The following is a 15,678-nucleotide window of genomic DNA, read 5'->3' on the forward strand; positions in this document are numbered from 1 at the left end:
GATATGGACACCGTCAGGTGTGGCAGCATTGCGGCTGGGTCGTTTTAAGTTTCGGCCCACGCATGGACGGCGACTTGAATCCTACCAGGCTACTCGCTTGACCGGAGTTTTCGTATTTGCGCCGCTCCATATTTCCCGAAGTCATGGGACAATGAAACACTCAATCCCAAGAAGCGCATTGACAATGGCAAGTCGGGTCGAGATGCCCCGGCGTGAACTCTGGTTGCGACGCATGTCAACCGTACCAGTACTGACTACCTTACCTTACTTACCTCAGGTAATCTACGAGATGACACCGAAGAGCAATATTTCTGGGATGGGCTGGAGTGCGCTTGGCAATCGTCTAGCGATTTGTAGTAATTTCCCAAGCAGCTTTCCATGTCCCAACCGATTCAGGCTCCCTGCGGATAGGTAGGTTCCAGTCCCCGCCCATGAACCTCCATGTTGCCAGTTGCCATTCATCCCGCCGGTAGGACGATACGGCTATCTGATCTACAGGGAGCGGCTTTGTGAGATCGATAGGGATGCCAATGTGTAATTGGCGGCTACCCGGTTGTCGGTGGACTCGCTCATCATAAAGATCAAACATTCTGGTGGTGGTACTGTACAGGTGCGATTTACCTGCTGTGAACCGAGAGGTTGACTTGATGCCATGGTAGCTAGGTCGACTCCGATCGATTGATACTTGGAGCGAGGGGGTTTTGATGCTCGGTTGGCCTCGTGGAGAGCTACATTTCCTCTCATTGGCAAGGCGGGAGTCGCGGTTCTAAACAGCAACTTCGTTTACTGGTCGCCTACAATGTGAGCATACAACCTTTGGGGAGTTGTACATCCGGGGCACGGAGTAAAGTAGTGGCTCCCCTATTCCTAGGAGTTGGAAGTGAGATCTGCCGGGCTGACTCCGATAGGATTCTCTGCCTGCTGGCTGAGGCTAGTTATGATAGCTGCCTTTTCCCTTGGTGCTCCGAGCGTTGTGGGATCCCGGCCCCGGCCCCTACCTGACTGAGACTTCAGACTTGTGTCAATGAGCTAAGATTTACCGCGGTTTAGAACAATCTTGGAGTCTCTTCTGAACGCAATGTCTACATCGATCTTGTTCCGCTTGCGGACTGCCAGGGATGACGAAGCGCACTCGCTCGGGGGTGGGTGGGGGGTTCTGTTAGCAAGGTTCACAGCGCAGTTCTGTATGTAGTGGACTGTACGCCGGGACTTGCCTAGGGAGGCTCGTGTGGGGCTGACGAGGGAAATTGAGGGTACTTATCTACTACGTATACTACGGATCGTATGCTGGCAAGCCACAGAGCGGTCAAGACCAAGATTCTGCGGCTGATTTGCGGGGGCCAAATGCAGACATCACATTTTAGTCATCGGGTGGCCTCCACTGAACATGGATAAGGACGGGAGACCGGGGCACGGAGAAACGGCCCGGGTAGGAAGGCCTGGCTTTGTTGAGCGCACTCCGGAAACCTTGTGTTGCCAACTCCTGCTGTCAAACCTCAGCGATGATGTGTGATGGGGACAACAACTATGGGAGACCTTAGATGTTGTCGATAGGGGCCTAGCCAATGCGGACAGACCGCGGCGGTTTCTAGGTTCAATAACGAAACCTAGAGGAACCGTTTCACACTCGCGCCTTGCCCGGCGTTGGCTTCCGCTGAGACTTTCTGGTTCATGGTTCTGGAATTCCTGGTAACCTTCCATTAGATTGCATTGGTGAACGTGGATGTGCCCAACTGAAGCCTGATTCGGGAGGTGACAGCATTCCATGAGCACAGATCTCACCCGTGCGACGCCAACATGACGTCGTGCAAAACTCCGATCCTGGACAGGGTCAGTGACGCGTTATTCCCAATGAGACTTGGAAGGATTGTAGTATACAGCAACGCGGCGATGGTATCCAGGCAGACGGTAATTTCTCGGGGAGGAAAGGTGAGATTGTTCGGCGATCGTTCCCGGTGACCCAAGCTGGCGATGGCGGCCCTGACTGGATTCAAGGCAGCACCTATCTGAGCAAAAACCATTGCTGTCTGAGCCGAGCCAACGGGTGTTTTGCCAGATGCAGAAGGAAATAAGGGCCTTGGCGGTGGGCCCTGTTTCTGCGCAAGGGCTTTCCAGGTGGGCAAGGGGCAAGCTTTTTTAGAACCGTTGCAGCCAAGCAGGAGAATAAGGTCCAGATAAAGTTAAGAATTATTGTCCAGCCCTCTGCAACACCTGACGGCGGTTGAGCCACAGATTGGCTAAGCGCGCATGTCAGGTCTCTGAAGCGACTCATCCTTCGCGCCTGTTTCCAGGATCCTTCCCGTCAGATGACATGGTAACATGCCGGACCTGGTTGTCCTCGACTCCTTGGTCGTTCCTATTCCAAATCGGTCATTGCAGTGCCAGGGGTCGCATGACAAAGAGGCCGCGCCGCAGACTCACCGGCACTCCAACGCCCTGTCCTCAGCCTTGGCCTTGTGTTTCCATCAACGATCAACAACACCCAAACCCACCCCGCAGAAACTGTCTCGGGTTAGTTACCCCCGGGTAGCCACAAACGCCTCCCCGTGAGATTGACAGAAAGACACCTTGGCTCGCCAAGGGCAGCTGGTTCTCGCTAAGGGATGCCATGCTTAGGCTTGGCAATCGGTACCTAGCTAGTAGTTCCTCCAAGCGCCTCGACCAGGAATTATGTTGCTGCCTGCGCTTGTGGAAAATGATGATGCTAGCTCACAGAATCGCGGTTAAATCCACCCTTCTTGATGAACCACGCTCTCGGGGTTCCACCTTGCGGCCTTGCTGGACATAGTTCTGCTCCCAGGAAATCAGGCGGCCAGGCCCGAAATGGTGCAGCCTGGGAGGTAGCAGAATTGTGACCCGGTTTAGTGCCAATCGGACGGCGGCACGGCGCGCAGGATGCACGAGCGTCCGGATCTTCTTTCAGGGGCAGGGGGGTCGACGAACCGTCTTCGGTTCAGCCCTACTCTGCTCGCCGGGAACCACCCCGGGATCTAGAATCGGGAGTTCAAGGAGTGAGATGCCCACAGGACGTCGAGACGGTATATATATTGTCCGAGATCATGGCGTGCTCGGAACAGAGCTTTGCAGCGCAAGCTAATAAACACCCAGGCGGCCTACTTTCCGACGGGTGATTTCTGGCTTGCTACCTGTACTGCTTACTAGCGCCCAGACGAGTAATACGCTAATCACTTGGAACTTTTCCGTTCCCGCCCGGCCGGCTCGACAGTTTGCAACTCCACAGGCAGAGAACATGATGCGGATGAAACCCATCCAAACCACAAAATGGGGCACTGCGTGTGCCCAGTGTGCCTCAGCAAAGGCGAAGTGCTCCAGACAGTCGAGCGCTCCGGGCTCCAAGTGTGACAGGTGCGTGGACGGGCCAGAATCGGAGCACGCGGCGCTGACATGATTGCCAAACACAGGTGCGAGCGCCTGCTGAAGCAGTGCACCGAACAGATCCACCGGCCGAGGAAAACGAGGCAGCCGAGGCAGTCACAGTAAGCAAGCCTCCTCTCGTGCTCCGCGGCGCTCTCTTGCGTTCTACAAAGCAATGGCACACGCTGACGTCAGACAGGCAAAGAGACACGGGAAGCCCTTCCGTTGACGGCATGCTCGACTCCCTGGTCTCAACCCCTGAGTACCCTTCCTCGCCAGCAGACTTGGCACTTGATACGTCCTCAGTCGGAAGCCATCTGTCGGGGTCCCAAGATCGACCCGCGCTTCTCCGCACCTCGTCGGCGCACAGCCAGCATAATGTTGAGAGCAGCTTTACGACAGGCCCCGGAACATACGGCGCAAACCCATTCTATGCGCCATCCACTCTCTGCCGATATCGAGACCCGATCCTTGAAGGGCGTGAAGACCTCGATCAAGCCCTGTTGTCCAAGTACCGCACACAGCTGATGCCGCAGCACCCGTTCGTCCTCATTCCTGACGATGTTCCGGCGGCCGCGCTCAAAAGGCAACGGCCCTTCTTGATGCTGGCTATCCGGGTAGTGGCCAGTTTCGAAGGCCTGCGGGTGATACACGGCCGGATGCACCAAGTCATGGGCTACATTGCCGATCAAGTTTTTCGACAGGCCAAGCGCTCTCTGGATCTGCTGATGGGCATCGTCGTGATTCTCGGCTGGCATCATTATCACTGCATCCGAAACAACCAACTTAACAACCTCCTGTGTCTGAGCGAGTCGCTTATCTCTGATCTTGCGTTGAACAAGAGACTCCCTGTCGGAGATGGGGGAGCAGAAGATGGAAGGAATGTTGAGGAGAAGAGATTGCTTCTCGGTGTATGGTACCTGAGGTCATCGTATGTACGACCAGGGCTCAACTTTAGTACTAATTGTCCGATATTAATCATGGATATAGGGCGGCCATGTACATCCAGCAGCTCACCTCAATGCCTTTCACGTCTTACATGCGGCAATGCCTCGCTGACATTCAAGACGCCAATCACCACAGCTTAGACGGGATCCTCATCCATTACATCAAGCTCCAGCATCTGACCGAGCGTATCGCCGTGCTGAAAAGCCCTCATTCGCGGAGAGCAGACTTTGGCGGCGACAGACTGGTTCTGGAAGGAAATGAGCAAGACCGGGAAAGCCAGGAACCAGGTGCTGCCGCATTAGCTGATTGCCGTGCTTATCTGGATAGGCTGGTGAGCAAGGTGCCCGATAATTTGAAGAATGACGGTGAGTCCACTTGTGGCAGGTGAATCGAAGAATATCAGGTTAACGTTGGTCTGTTGCAACTATACAGCCATGCTCGTCGCCCACTTCAACACCGTTGCCCTACGTCTGTACGAACCGCGAACTAACAACGTAACCGACGCTCGCAATGTACCCGTATCATCCACCGCTTTCTCCTCCGACCTTCGGGCGGTCGACGCACTCTTGCAGAACACGGCGACCCCAATCAAGCGTTGGTTCCAGTCCTGGGTCGCAGGCGTCCGCATTCCGCAATACCCGATATTACCGTTCTATATGGTCCTACAGCTGCTGTATGCGATGAGGGCTATGCTCCGCAATCTGTCTTCCGAACAAGGCGACTATAAGAGCTACCCTTTTCAGGAGCAGCAAGGGTCTATATCCCGGCCAGGCTCAGCGCCACAAATCATCCACTCGGTCTTGGACTGCGAACTAGGATTCGATGCCCGAGACGATGCTACAGTTGTCGTATTAGACCGGCTTATAGCGCTGGGCGTCAGTGGGCCTGACATCGATAAGTTTTGGGTCGCTCTCGGAGAGCGCCCTGATGACGAATGTTTCATGGGGGTTGCTGCTGATGATTTCCCCGAACCGAGAGACGACGTCATGAATACAGCAATACCGGCAGTGCCCCAAGGGACACAAGGTGCAGGAAGCTCAAGAGGCGACCTGCATTCTCTCCCCTCCGTTAACCCGACCCTTGCCGAATCCTACCCTCCTCTGGACAGCCGTCAAACAAGCCAAACACTACCGGTGTACCAGACTAATATGCTCATTCAGCCGCCGAGGGTTAACTCAGATGGCCGAGGACCTCACGAGTTCAGCAATGCCTCAGGACTAGCACCGACGTCAGTCCCGGTCCTGCCTGCAGGTGGCCAAATAGCACCTCATCAGGACGAGTGGGCACAGTGGGAGGCAGGGCACTCTGGCTGGAGTGGCACGTCGGCCGCTTCCCATATGGCAATTTCTAGTGACGCGGGCTCGCAACTATGGCTCAGCCAGTCAAGCCAGGACGACGCACCGTATGGCTGGGGATCTGATGCGAGGTACTGAAAGCGTTCGAACCTCTGCTTCCGGTATCACCACTCCCAACGTATTCTTGAGCCTGCGCCTTTATTACACCTTGATAATAAAGCCGTGGGGCGTCTAACCACGGAGGCGAAAAGAACGGAAGAGGAGTGTTGAGCCACCCACCAAGGTCGGGCCACGGGTTCCACCCCATCGGTCTGCAGACTTCTTGGAGATGTTTTTCCTTGATACCAGGCTTTCAACATATTTACCATGAAGTTGGGCCGGCGCTACCACTGGCGCCAGTGGAGGTAGGCTGGGGGCATGATGCCGCCATGGGCGTACGTACCACGCTTGATAGGCCGGTTGGGCGACCTTCTTGGAGACAAGCTCCATCTAGTCATGCTCTTAGCAGGAGGTCCGAACTTGAAACTAGTGGTAAATACGGATGGGAATATACACAGACCCTATGCGCTTGGGCTCGGATAGCACCTAAAAGGCTGGATTCCTTGATTCGACTAAGATAGGGAAACCACCCATAGCGCCACCGTAAATGTCAGAAGTCGGTGAATAGCTTAAAGCCACTGGCTTCTGCTGAGAGAGGGGTATCTGTTATTACCTTGACATGGTTACCGGCGGTGGCGGTGCGAACTTCGGTGAGGTTACCGTATCATGTAAGAAGGTATTAGCATATGAACACTACCTTATGTGAACATGATATCAATTACTATGCCCGTGTCGGACAGCAGTGACAAACAACCCTCTCGGTGCTAGTTGCGAACGTTGAGCAGACCTTGTTATGGCAAACTTGGCACAGGTCTGCGCCATAGCATTGAGTAGTGCGGGCATCCTCCCAGGTCGTAAGGATCTCCTACTTGATGGAACCCTAGTGAATGATATAAGCCTCTACCTTCAGGCGTAGCGATGAGGAATGCGTCGCTCCCCGCTTGTGCGGCAAGATCCAGCCCCTGTTGTACAAGCATCCGGCCGATTCCACGGCGCTGCTGTGCCGGGTCCACGCCTAGGAGCATGAGGTCTGTTGTGGGAGACGCTTGTCAGTTGGGCTCCAGCCCAATGTCGCCCGGATCGGTAACAAACTTACACCACATATTCTTGTGTCCGTCTGGTCCAAGCGCCGCCTTTGTCTGGGTCTCTATTACTTCAATCATAGTACGGAGCACTTTCTCATCGAGGGATGCGGGCAGTGGGTCTTGGTCGGCTTCGGACGCTTTGACTTCGCATGCTGCTTGCGGAGAAGGCAATTCCCACTGGGCGAATCCCATAATGTTTTCTTCCGCGCTTCCGTCTTCAGGAATTTCGACAACAACGAACGTCGCAGCACCCTCCCTCATCCTTCTGATGTTCCTCGCGGCCCGCCATTGAGCCTCGTCGAGCCCGGGGTCGCCAGTCTCAGACTTTGAGTGCAAGTGAGGCGGAAATAGTGCCCTAGAAAGGGTGTTACGAAAGGAATCTCTGCCAATACAGCCGATTCTCCAACTATCGGCTTCGGTGGCTGGACGGAGGAGGAGAGGCATGTTTAGATGGCGGGCAGTATGAATATTCGCGAGTTGGTTGTTACCGAGCCTGTCATAGGCAATGACATCTGTCGTCACTTTCTGCTTTTTCCTCCACCGGAGAAATTCATGTAGGCGAGCAGAAGAATACCATTTATAGTTGGTGAGTCATCCAGAGTAAAAAAAAAAAGACCGGAAGGAGCGGACGATCTACAGAGCTTGGGGCCAAAAGTGAACGGGCTGATCTATTAATACAAGCCAAGCCTAGGCCTAAGCAACGTGTGAAAATGCGGCCCGGGGTTGTCCCACACTGTAATGTGTACATCACCTATAACTCTTCCGAGCGTTTCCCTGAAGCCGGATCGGTCCGCCTATAGAAAGGTAAAGTAGTGTTACCAATGAGTTACTAAGTATCTCAGGCTAGCTTCAAATACACAAACTTTGAAGAGATATTTCCCAAGCAGGTGTAACATCCGGATTGTCAAGGCTTCGAGCATACCTACTGTGTGGTCTGTATATGACCCCAACCCTTGAACAGAACATTCGGTCACCTTTGGCTCCAACCTCGGTAGAAGTGGGCCTTCTCGCTGCACGTCTGGAACCTGTAAGGTAACTGATTTGGAGTCTTGTCCGATGGTCATGCCTGTTGCATGGGCAGGGGTAAGGCAACGCGGAAATTTGGAGACCCCTCTCAGCAGGCGGTCTGCGCTACTTATGCAATAAGAGGGTTCAATGACGGGAGTGAACTCCATTGCGGGGTTACGACCCCACCTCACCGCCCCGCTTCAGCGAAATCGGCATGAGTGTCATGTTCGGACCCAATTCCGCTACGGGAAGAGCAGGAGACGTCCTTCATCTCCCCTTCGTCCGAAGGCCTCTTGTGAAAGACAAGCCTTGGCAGAAGGCGACCGTCACCTATTGAACCGTTCCCCTTTATTCCTAGAGGGAGGCTTGAGCAAATGCAAGCTCACCCGACGTCAAGTAATTACACCGAGGTTCAGTGCGCATATACCTAAGTAGTAATGCGCTCATTTAACCTTACCAGCTAGCTTCTTAGCATGATAGCGATCATAATAATGCGTTCCGCTGACAGTCTTCACCTTTGTTGTTATTCCCTTCCGACGCTGCCAACTGGGCCTGCCTCTTGCTAGCTAAGCTACCGTCAACCCAACTGACGTCGTTCCTTACAGGATGAGCATCGTACATCGCACCTCAACCTTCGAACACCTGCGTACAGCAGCCGAATCCTAATCCGTTGACCACTGCATTCGCGGCGGTGAGGCATCGATCCACGTCAAACAGCCAGACGCGGTTTTGCGAGTAGGTACAGTACAGCTGATGTGCGTTGTTGTGTAATAGGGTCTGGCGGCCTGGCCAGGGTAAGCTTCAACAGATATGGAGATACATCTAAAGTTGTAGGAGATCTTGATATGATACATGTCGGCTGTGTTGAGGTTGTTTCGACCTCTGACCCACGGTTTCGAGAATGTTCATACCGGATTTACACAGGTGGACGGTATTGACACCCACAAGAAGTGGCGTCAGGATTTTAATATATCTAGGAATTGGTTGTAAGTGACCTGTCATAGGTGATCTCAGAGGCGCTCTTCTATTTGTCAAAGCTGATTTGGCGCTCCGGGCTGGATCCATGGCCTACTACTGTACAGTACAAGGAGAAGACGGAAATTGAATATGACGAGATGTAATTACATTGCCATTGACTCCCTATTTACCAACGTACATGTCTCTCACTTCTCACTCATTGAAATAGAATGGTTCCTTTAACTTCAATACTGACCTCAATCAAGCAAAGGATATAACACAACGCTTGAAAGCTCCAATGTGGCTTGTACTTCGGGTTCGGAATGGCCAATTTTCAGGCGATCGCAACCGTGGCCGGTACGCGAAGTAATCGGGGATACTGATGAGAGAGGTATCCGACGCTACTGGGGTGATTTGGCGTATTTTCTTCGGTTGTAATACATTCATCTAGGGACAAAGGCCTGGAGTTTTTAGCGTAAAACACATCAAAAAGCTGACCAGGGGTAACCCTAACCCTTCATTTCCGGCTAAAACGGAGTGGACACATCCCCGGCCCCGGTCGAGACTTGCCGGAATGGAAAAACGATGTCTTTGACTCAACACTCGACACTCCCGTCTCTGACGAACCTCCAAAACTAAAGAATATTCGACACAAGCGGTCGTATTCCGGACGTAAACCGAGCATTTCAACAATGGCCAATGATCACGTTCTTACATTATCCTGCCCCGACAAGCCTGGCATCGTTCACGCGGTGACCGGAATATTTGCGCGCGAGGGGCACAACATTCTGGATCTGCAACAATTTTCAGATCCGACGAGCGAAAAATTCTTCATGAGGGTGCACTTTGGCCCTACCCCTACCGAGTCGACTGAGCATCTCCGGCCCGTTTTTGACGAGCTGGCATCCGACTACCAAATGACGTACGACATCAGACCGGTGGCACAGAAGCCGAGGGTGCTCATCATGGTCTCCAAGATTGGCCACTGCCTCAACGACCTGCTGTTCCGCGCCAAAACAGGCCAACTGCCGATTGAAGTCCCTCTGATTGTATCCAACCACCCCGACTTCGCCCAGCTAGCCGCCAGTTACGGCATCGAATTCCGTCACTTGCCAGTGTCGCGGGAGACAAAGGCCGTCCAGGAGGCTCGGATATTGGAATTGATCAAGGAGTACAGCATCGAGCTTGTAGTGCTTGCGCGGTATATGCAGGTGCTGAGCCCGACGCTCTGCGAAGCCATGTCTGGCCGCATCATCAACATTCACCATAGCTTCCTGCCATCCTTCAAGGGCGCGAAGCCGTACCACCAGGCCTACGACCGCGGTGTCAAGATCATCGGCGCCACGGCACACTTTGTGACAGCCGACCTGGATGAGGGCCCAATCATCGAGCAGCGCGTTACCCGGGTTGACCACAGCATGAGTCCCAAAGAGCTGGTCGATGAGGGCTCCAACGTTGAGAGCCAGGTGCTTGCTGCTGCCGTCAAGTGGTATGCGGAACGCCGTGTATTTTTGAATGGAACGCGGACAGTCGTCTTTTAGATATCGGGTTTGCTGCAGAAAAGAATAGCACTATGATAAGTGGATATACATGTCGATGTACTCATGCACTCGGAAAGGTTTAAACGGAATTCCAAAGCACCGCTTCACGTGTCAAGCACCGGAATACCTCGGTGACAGCATCTACTGGATGAGTCAAGGTGTTGACCAAGGCAAAATTGATTACTCTAGCCAACCCAGGTCTAGATCCCCAGAGGGCCGGGAACCAGGTTAAGTATCTAAGGCCGCTTTTGCCGTTCTCATACAATGAAGAATTGGCTGGGTTGCCAGCCAAAAATACATAGGTATCTGAGTTTTCCGTTTGCGAAGACCCTATATGTTTGGGCCCGTCTGTCCCCGAACCCCATAGGCCCATAGTGCGTCATGGCTCCCGTGCAGCGTTCCCCACGCCCGATCTCCAGTCTGATATCCGATTTCGATGATCGATCTCGCAACAATATCCACTATCCGCATCTGCATCTTTCTGCCGGAATCATTGCCATGCATCGTCATCGCACATGTATTGAACGATGCGATATACCGCTTGGCTAAGTGGTAGCACAGCTTAGTTTCGGAATATTCTCCTTCGCGATTGCAAAATTCGGGAGCTAGGCATGTCGATGATATGTTCAAAAGCATGTTCAAAGGCACGTCCAAGTGCCAGCTACCTTACCAACGAGCTGTCGGAGGAGGCGACGTGGGGGTGGGTACGGTACCTAGGATGCAATATCCAAGCCAAACACCGTATGCTCCGTCATCAAAACTCTGACATCATCGCGGTGGCCACGGGCTAACTTGATTTGGAAATGCAGGTGGGGTTGGCCTGCGTCTCTTCGATACCAGGCACCGATCCATCCAACCCCGCGGGGCAAAAACACAAGTACAAAAACAGGACGATAGGGAGCAAATGCTTGAGGGCGAGTGAATCGTCCCAATGAACCAATTTCGACGATAGCTCCGGGACATCAATCGTGCATCGGCGCACGCGATCCCATCGGTGCACTGCCGAATACCTTAATGGCGCACACCACCACTGTCGCAGCAGGCACTGCAGCGACTACCGCCTCGAGCAGTACCCAGCGGCCTCGCCGCCATCGCACGTCCGGATCGTTCCATGCCGGAGAGCCCTTTCCCCAGCTATCGCCGTACGATGAGGCTATCCCGAGCAGCAGTCGCCGACGGAGAAACTCCCCCGCTAACGCCCGCCTCCCCTTCCCCCGACAGCCAACAGCCAAATACCACACTTTCCCAACATCCCCGCCTGCAACGCCTTCCGAGCTGGAAGCTTCTCCGCAGCAATCTCATCCGTGGTACAAACGACTCTTTCAGTCGCAGGAGGAAGAAGCAACGGGAGTCTCAGGCATCCGGGATGCGGGAAGCGACACCAATGCCGTACCACGCCAACCGCCGTACTCTAGTGGAGACGACGATGGAAGGGAATTGGGAGGCAAGAGAGTAATAACAAATGACGACGGGGACACGGCGAGCACGAGCACAACTCCGTTACCATGGAAGCAGCTCGGGCTATTGGCTTTTCTTTCTTTGGCCGAGCAAACTGCGCTCAACTCGATCGGGCCTTACCTCCCGGCTATGGTGACCTCGTTTGAAGAGATCCCTGACGGCCAAGAAGGGCTATACGTGGGATTGCTAGCATCTGCATTTGCGCTCGCACAGTTGACGACGAACCTACTCTGGGGATACCTCTCGGATCGCGTGGGCCGCAAGCCAACAATGCTGCTGGGCACGTCCCTCCTGGCGGCGTGCTTTATGTTCTTCGGCTTTTGCGCCACCTACGCGCAACTGATCATGGTGCACGTTGCCATGGGCTTGCTCAACGGCAACGCGGCCATCGTGCCGACGTGTTTAGGCGAGGTAACGGACCGCACTAACCAGAGCCGAGCATTCACCTGGCTGCCTGTCATTTATAGCCTCGGGAGCATTACAGGGCCCGCGCTGGGCGGGCTATTGGTAGGCGTTATGGGCGGGCCGAGCCACCCGTTTTTAGCGCCCAATATTATTGACGCTGCACTTTTGCTAGCCAGCGTTATTGTGTTAGCGATCTGGTTTGAAGAGACATTGGACAATTCCGACCCCGACGCTGGCGGCGCTGGACTGGACTGGATAAGAGGGGTGCGTGACTGGTGTGCGGCGCTCGGACGGATGAAACAAAAAAGGACTTCGGGAGGGAAGAGAAGACAGAGGGTTGGGTGGATGCGGAGCGACCGAGACACAGTCCTTGATCATGACAACCAGCGACCGGATACATCCGATGACGACGAACGCCAGGGGTTGCTCAGCTCGAATACCAAAGCCGACAGAGACGACGACAACAACAACAGGATGTGTGCAGACGATCAGAAGTCGGCTTTCCGCCAGGTTGCGAACCGCAATACGCTCGCGGTACTAGGCACATATCTCGTATTTCAACTGGCCAACATATCTTTTAACTCTCTTTATCCAATATTCGTTTCCTCAGCCCCGCCTACAGGTCGCGGCCTTGGGCCGGGGGCAATCGGCCTCAGCTTGTCCTTTGCCGGCCTAGCCACAATACTATTTCAAATCTTCTTGTTCCAAAGGTTCAAAGCACGCATGGGAAACCTCCGCACCTACCGTTATTCGTTGCTAGGCATAGCTGCCAGCATGGCACTGATGCCTTGGATCGGCTATCCCGACCAAAAGTCGCGGCCGGGGTTCGGAACCGGCGAGGCCTGGCTGTACGCGGAGTTGGGAGTCACTCTGGTGGCCAAAAACATCTGTGCTGTCGGTGGCCTTAGCAGTGTTATGCTGTTGGTGAGTTCATGTCATGTCATGTCTTTGATCCATAACCACGCCCTTGATAGCACGGCGTCCATCATCTTCGTTAACTTACCGCTCATAACGTTGCCATTACTATCTCAACCTACTCCCCCACCACCCCCCACCTCTAACCATTCTCTCCGCTGACGACTGTGATAGATCACCAATTCCGCACCTTCAAACGAGACTCTTGGGACCCTCAATGGCATTGCGCAGACCCTTTCAGCTGCTGGTCGCAGCGTCGGACCGTTCCTCTCTGGCGGGCTCTTCACTCTATCCACACGTGTGAGACCCAAGGGAGAGGCACTCGCGTGGGGCATTTTCGCAGGCATCACAATATCTGGGTGGGTGGGGTCGTTGGCGATACGGGGAAATGGTCTCGAAAGCGCGGAATGGACGGACTGTGAGAGATCGAATGCTGGGGAGTCCAGTGATGACAATGGAGATCCCGAGAGATGACCTCAAGCTCCGGAACCGTCCGGCCCCAGCCATCCCAGCGCTGGTCAGCCATGCCAGGCCTCAAGTTTGTTGGGTGGTGACGAAGGAATAGGAGAAGGCACTTTTCCGATTGGACTGGACTGGACTGCCTCATCTCGAGACACAAGGCAGCACGTTGATAAGGCGGCTGTTGAGATGCGACAAGGTTCAATGGAACCGTTGTCTCGATCATATTGAATTTATCAGGCAGCTCGTCAAGGCAGCCAACGGGCTCGCGAGTTTCGGCGGGACCACGGGCTGACGATAGCCGCAATCTGACAGTTACGCAAACCTTGGTTTAGGTGCCGGTTTAGGATCAAATAGCGTGGCTGTAGGCCTCTTACCATGGGGGGTTTTTACTCAGCGTCCAACGCCCAACGATGCAGATCTACCAGGGGGTATTGCTAGCCTTGATGCTCATCCGTCGGGGTGTTATTGCGTGAGGAGACTAGAAACTGGGACTTTGGATAGCTAAGGTACCTTAAACAACCACATGTATTAAGCACAGCGGGAATACAATTTCCCGAAATAGTTCACACGCGTGTGATGAGTTCTGCGACTCCATTGTTGGATGGTGTTCCATCGCCCAAGGCAACCACCAAATATGATACGTAACAACACCAATAGCAGCTCATGCCGCGAAAAGTTCTCGAGACGTACACGACAGTGCATCGTAAAGGTGCCCCACCGTCAGCAGAACAGGGGCTGGGGATGACAGAAGTGATGTCATTGGTGCTGAGCCTCGGTTGGGCTTTTTCACTCGCCCGACATGTTCATCAATCATGGAATTGGCCCAAGGGAGCTCGGAGGTTAAGGTGGGGCAGTCTTGAACCTTCCAGGGGTCTCAGGACAGCCCTAACAACGCGGCACTGGAGCGGCCGCCGGGCGCTTACCAGCTGAGCCCACATGCCGCCTTTTTATGTAAAAGGTCAGTCTTCAGCTAGGCCGAGGCCGGTCCAACCAGTACGAGAAGCCAGGATCTGGGCTTCATGGTCCAGAAGACAGTTGACTGAAGTTGACTAAATTTGAGCCTATGCTAAATGGTGCTGCTTTCCAATCTTTGTGGCTAATGAACATTAGCTGGCCGGTGAATCATATAGTTATTCCGGGATCAGACGGCCAATTGAACATTTGAACTGCGGACGCTCCTGAAAAACCGGATGGAAATGCGTCATTACGTAGCGGAGCGCGAAAATGAAGCTATTCAGAAGTACACAGCGAAACCGGCCCCATTTACGAAACTCGGTGTGGGAAGAACAATAAGCTACATGAAGGAAGCTGACACATTTGCTAAAATCTCACACTCGCATAGCCGCGGCACCGCGGTTCTATCCGAGCGTTTTGGGCGAGGGCATAAGGGATATGGTGCAAATGCCTAATACCAAAGCATTGAATATACCATCACTGACCGGGTTGTTTTCTGGGGTGTGCGTATGCGTCTCTTATCACTCAGGACTGATGCGCATCCAAACACCTTCTACGCAACGTGAATCCCGGCAGGTACGATCTGGTTCCACACAGAAGTTACCTGAGTTTAGACAAACAATTATGTCCCGCCGCAGAACCATCAATTACTTTTGGCAGACATGAGAATCGTGTGTTGCTTTGACCCAGACAACATAAACCTTACTCAGCTATTATGCTATTATCCACAGCCGTCGGATGATTGACTTCAAACCCGCGAGACGCACCATATAACTTTAGCTTGGGGTGTCAACTGTTAGACGGCCGCTCCGCCTTGGCTCGTTCCCTGAAGCGGACTAAGCTACAGCCCGCCCATTCATAGCAGCCAATCGATGTACGAACAAGGTTTTGTGCGGCTGTCAAGCAGCCTGGTCAAAAACCATCTTACCGTCCACGGATTCTGGCTGCCTTGATGTTCGAAACCCAGTCTCAGGCTCGGCTCTGCCGCTTACTGTATGGCTCCATGTAGTCTTGCCGATGTTGCGCCGCGTGACATCATCCAGAGTCTTAGCTCGGCGTGATACTCATCCTTATGGCTCGCACAACCTAATTCTCCCATTGGGTAGGCGAAGTCGATCCCAGGTTGGCTACGTGCGCAAATTTAGGCGGTTGTGTGGACAACAAAGCCGCAGTTCA

The 15,678-nt window shown here is 53.7% G+C and overlaps 3 protein-coding genes across 3 annotated transcripts; all 3 read left to right on the forward strand.

Moving 5' to 3' along the window:
* Positions 1–3,250: 3,250 nt before the first annotated feature.
* Positions 3,251–5,756, forward strand: MFIFM68171_02746 (Zn(2)-C6 fungal-type domain-containing protein; the record flags this gene model as incomplete). The annotated part of the gene is made up of 5 exons (XM_071058168.1): positions 3,251–3,366; positions 3,423–3,497; positions 3,575–4,306; positions 4,366–4,688; positions 4,756–5,756. The coding sequence occupies 5 exons, from the start codon at positions 3,251–3,253 to the stop codon at positions 5,754–5,756; spliced, it is 2,247 nt and encodes a 748-aa protein (XP_070914269.1).
* Positions 5,757–9,459: 3,703 nt separating this feature from the next.
* Positions 9,460–10,308, forward strand: MFIFM68171_02747 (Formyl transferase; the record flags this gene model as incomplete). Its single annotated transcript, XM_071058169.1, has 1 exon — positions 9,460–10,308. The coding sequence occupies one exon, from the start codon at positions 9,460–9,462 to the stop codon at positions 10,306–10,308; it is 849 nt and encodes a 282-aa protein (XP_070914270.1).
* A 1,014-nt stretch (positions 10,309–11,322) lies between these two features.
* On the forward strand, positions 11,323–13,560 carry MFIFM68171_02748 (Tetracycline resistance (Probable transport); the record flags this gene model as incomplete). The annotated part of the gene is made up of 2 exons (XM_071058170.1): positions 11,323–13,095; positions 13,261–13,560. The coding sequence occupies 2 exons, from the start codon at positions 11,323–11,325 to the stop codon at positions 13,558–13,560; spliced, it is 2,073 nt and encodes a 690-aa protein (XP_070914271.1).
* Between the last annotated feature and the right edge of the window lie 2,118 nt (positions 13,561–15,678).

This window comes from Madurella fahalii, assembly GCF_045866475.1.
Source record: "Madurella fahalii IFM 68171 DNA, scaffold_1, whole genome shotgun sequence".
Taxonomy (NCBI): Eukaryota; Fungi; Ascomycota; class Sordariomycetes; order Sordariales; genus Madurella; species Madurella fahalii.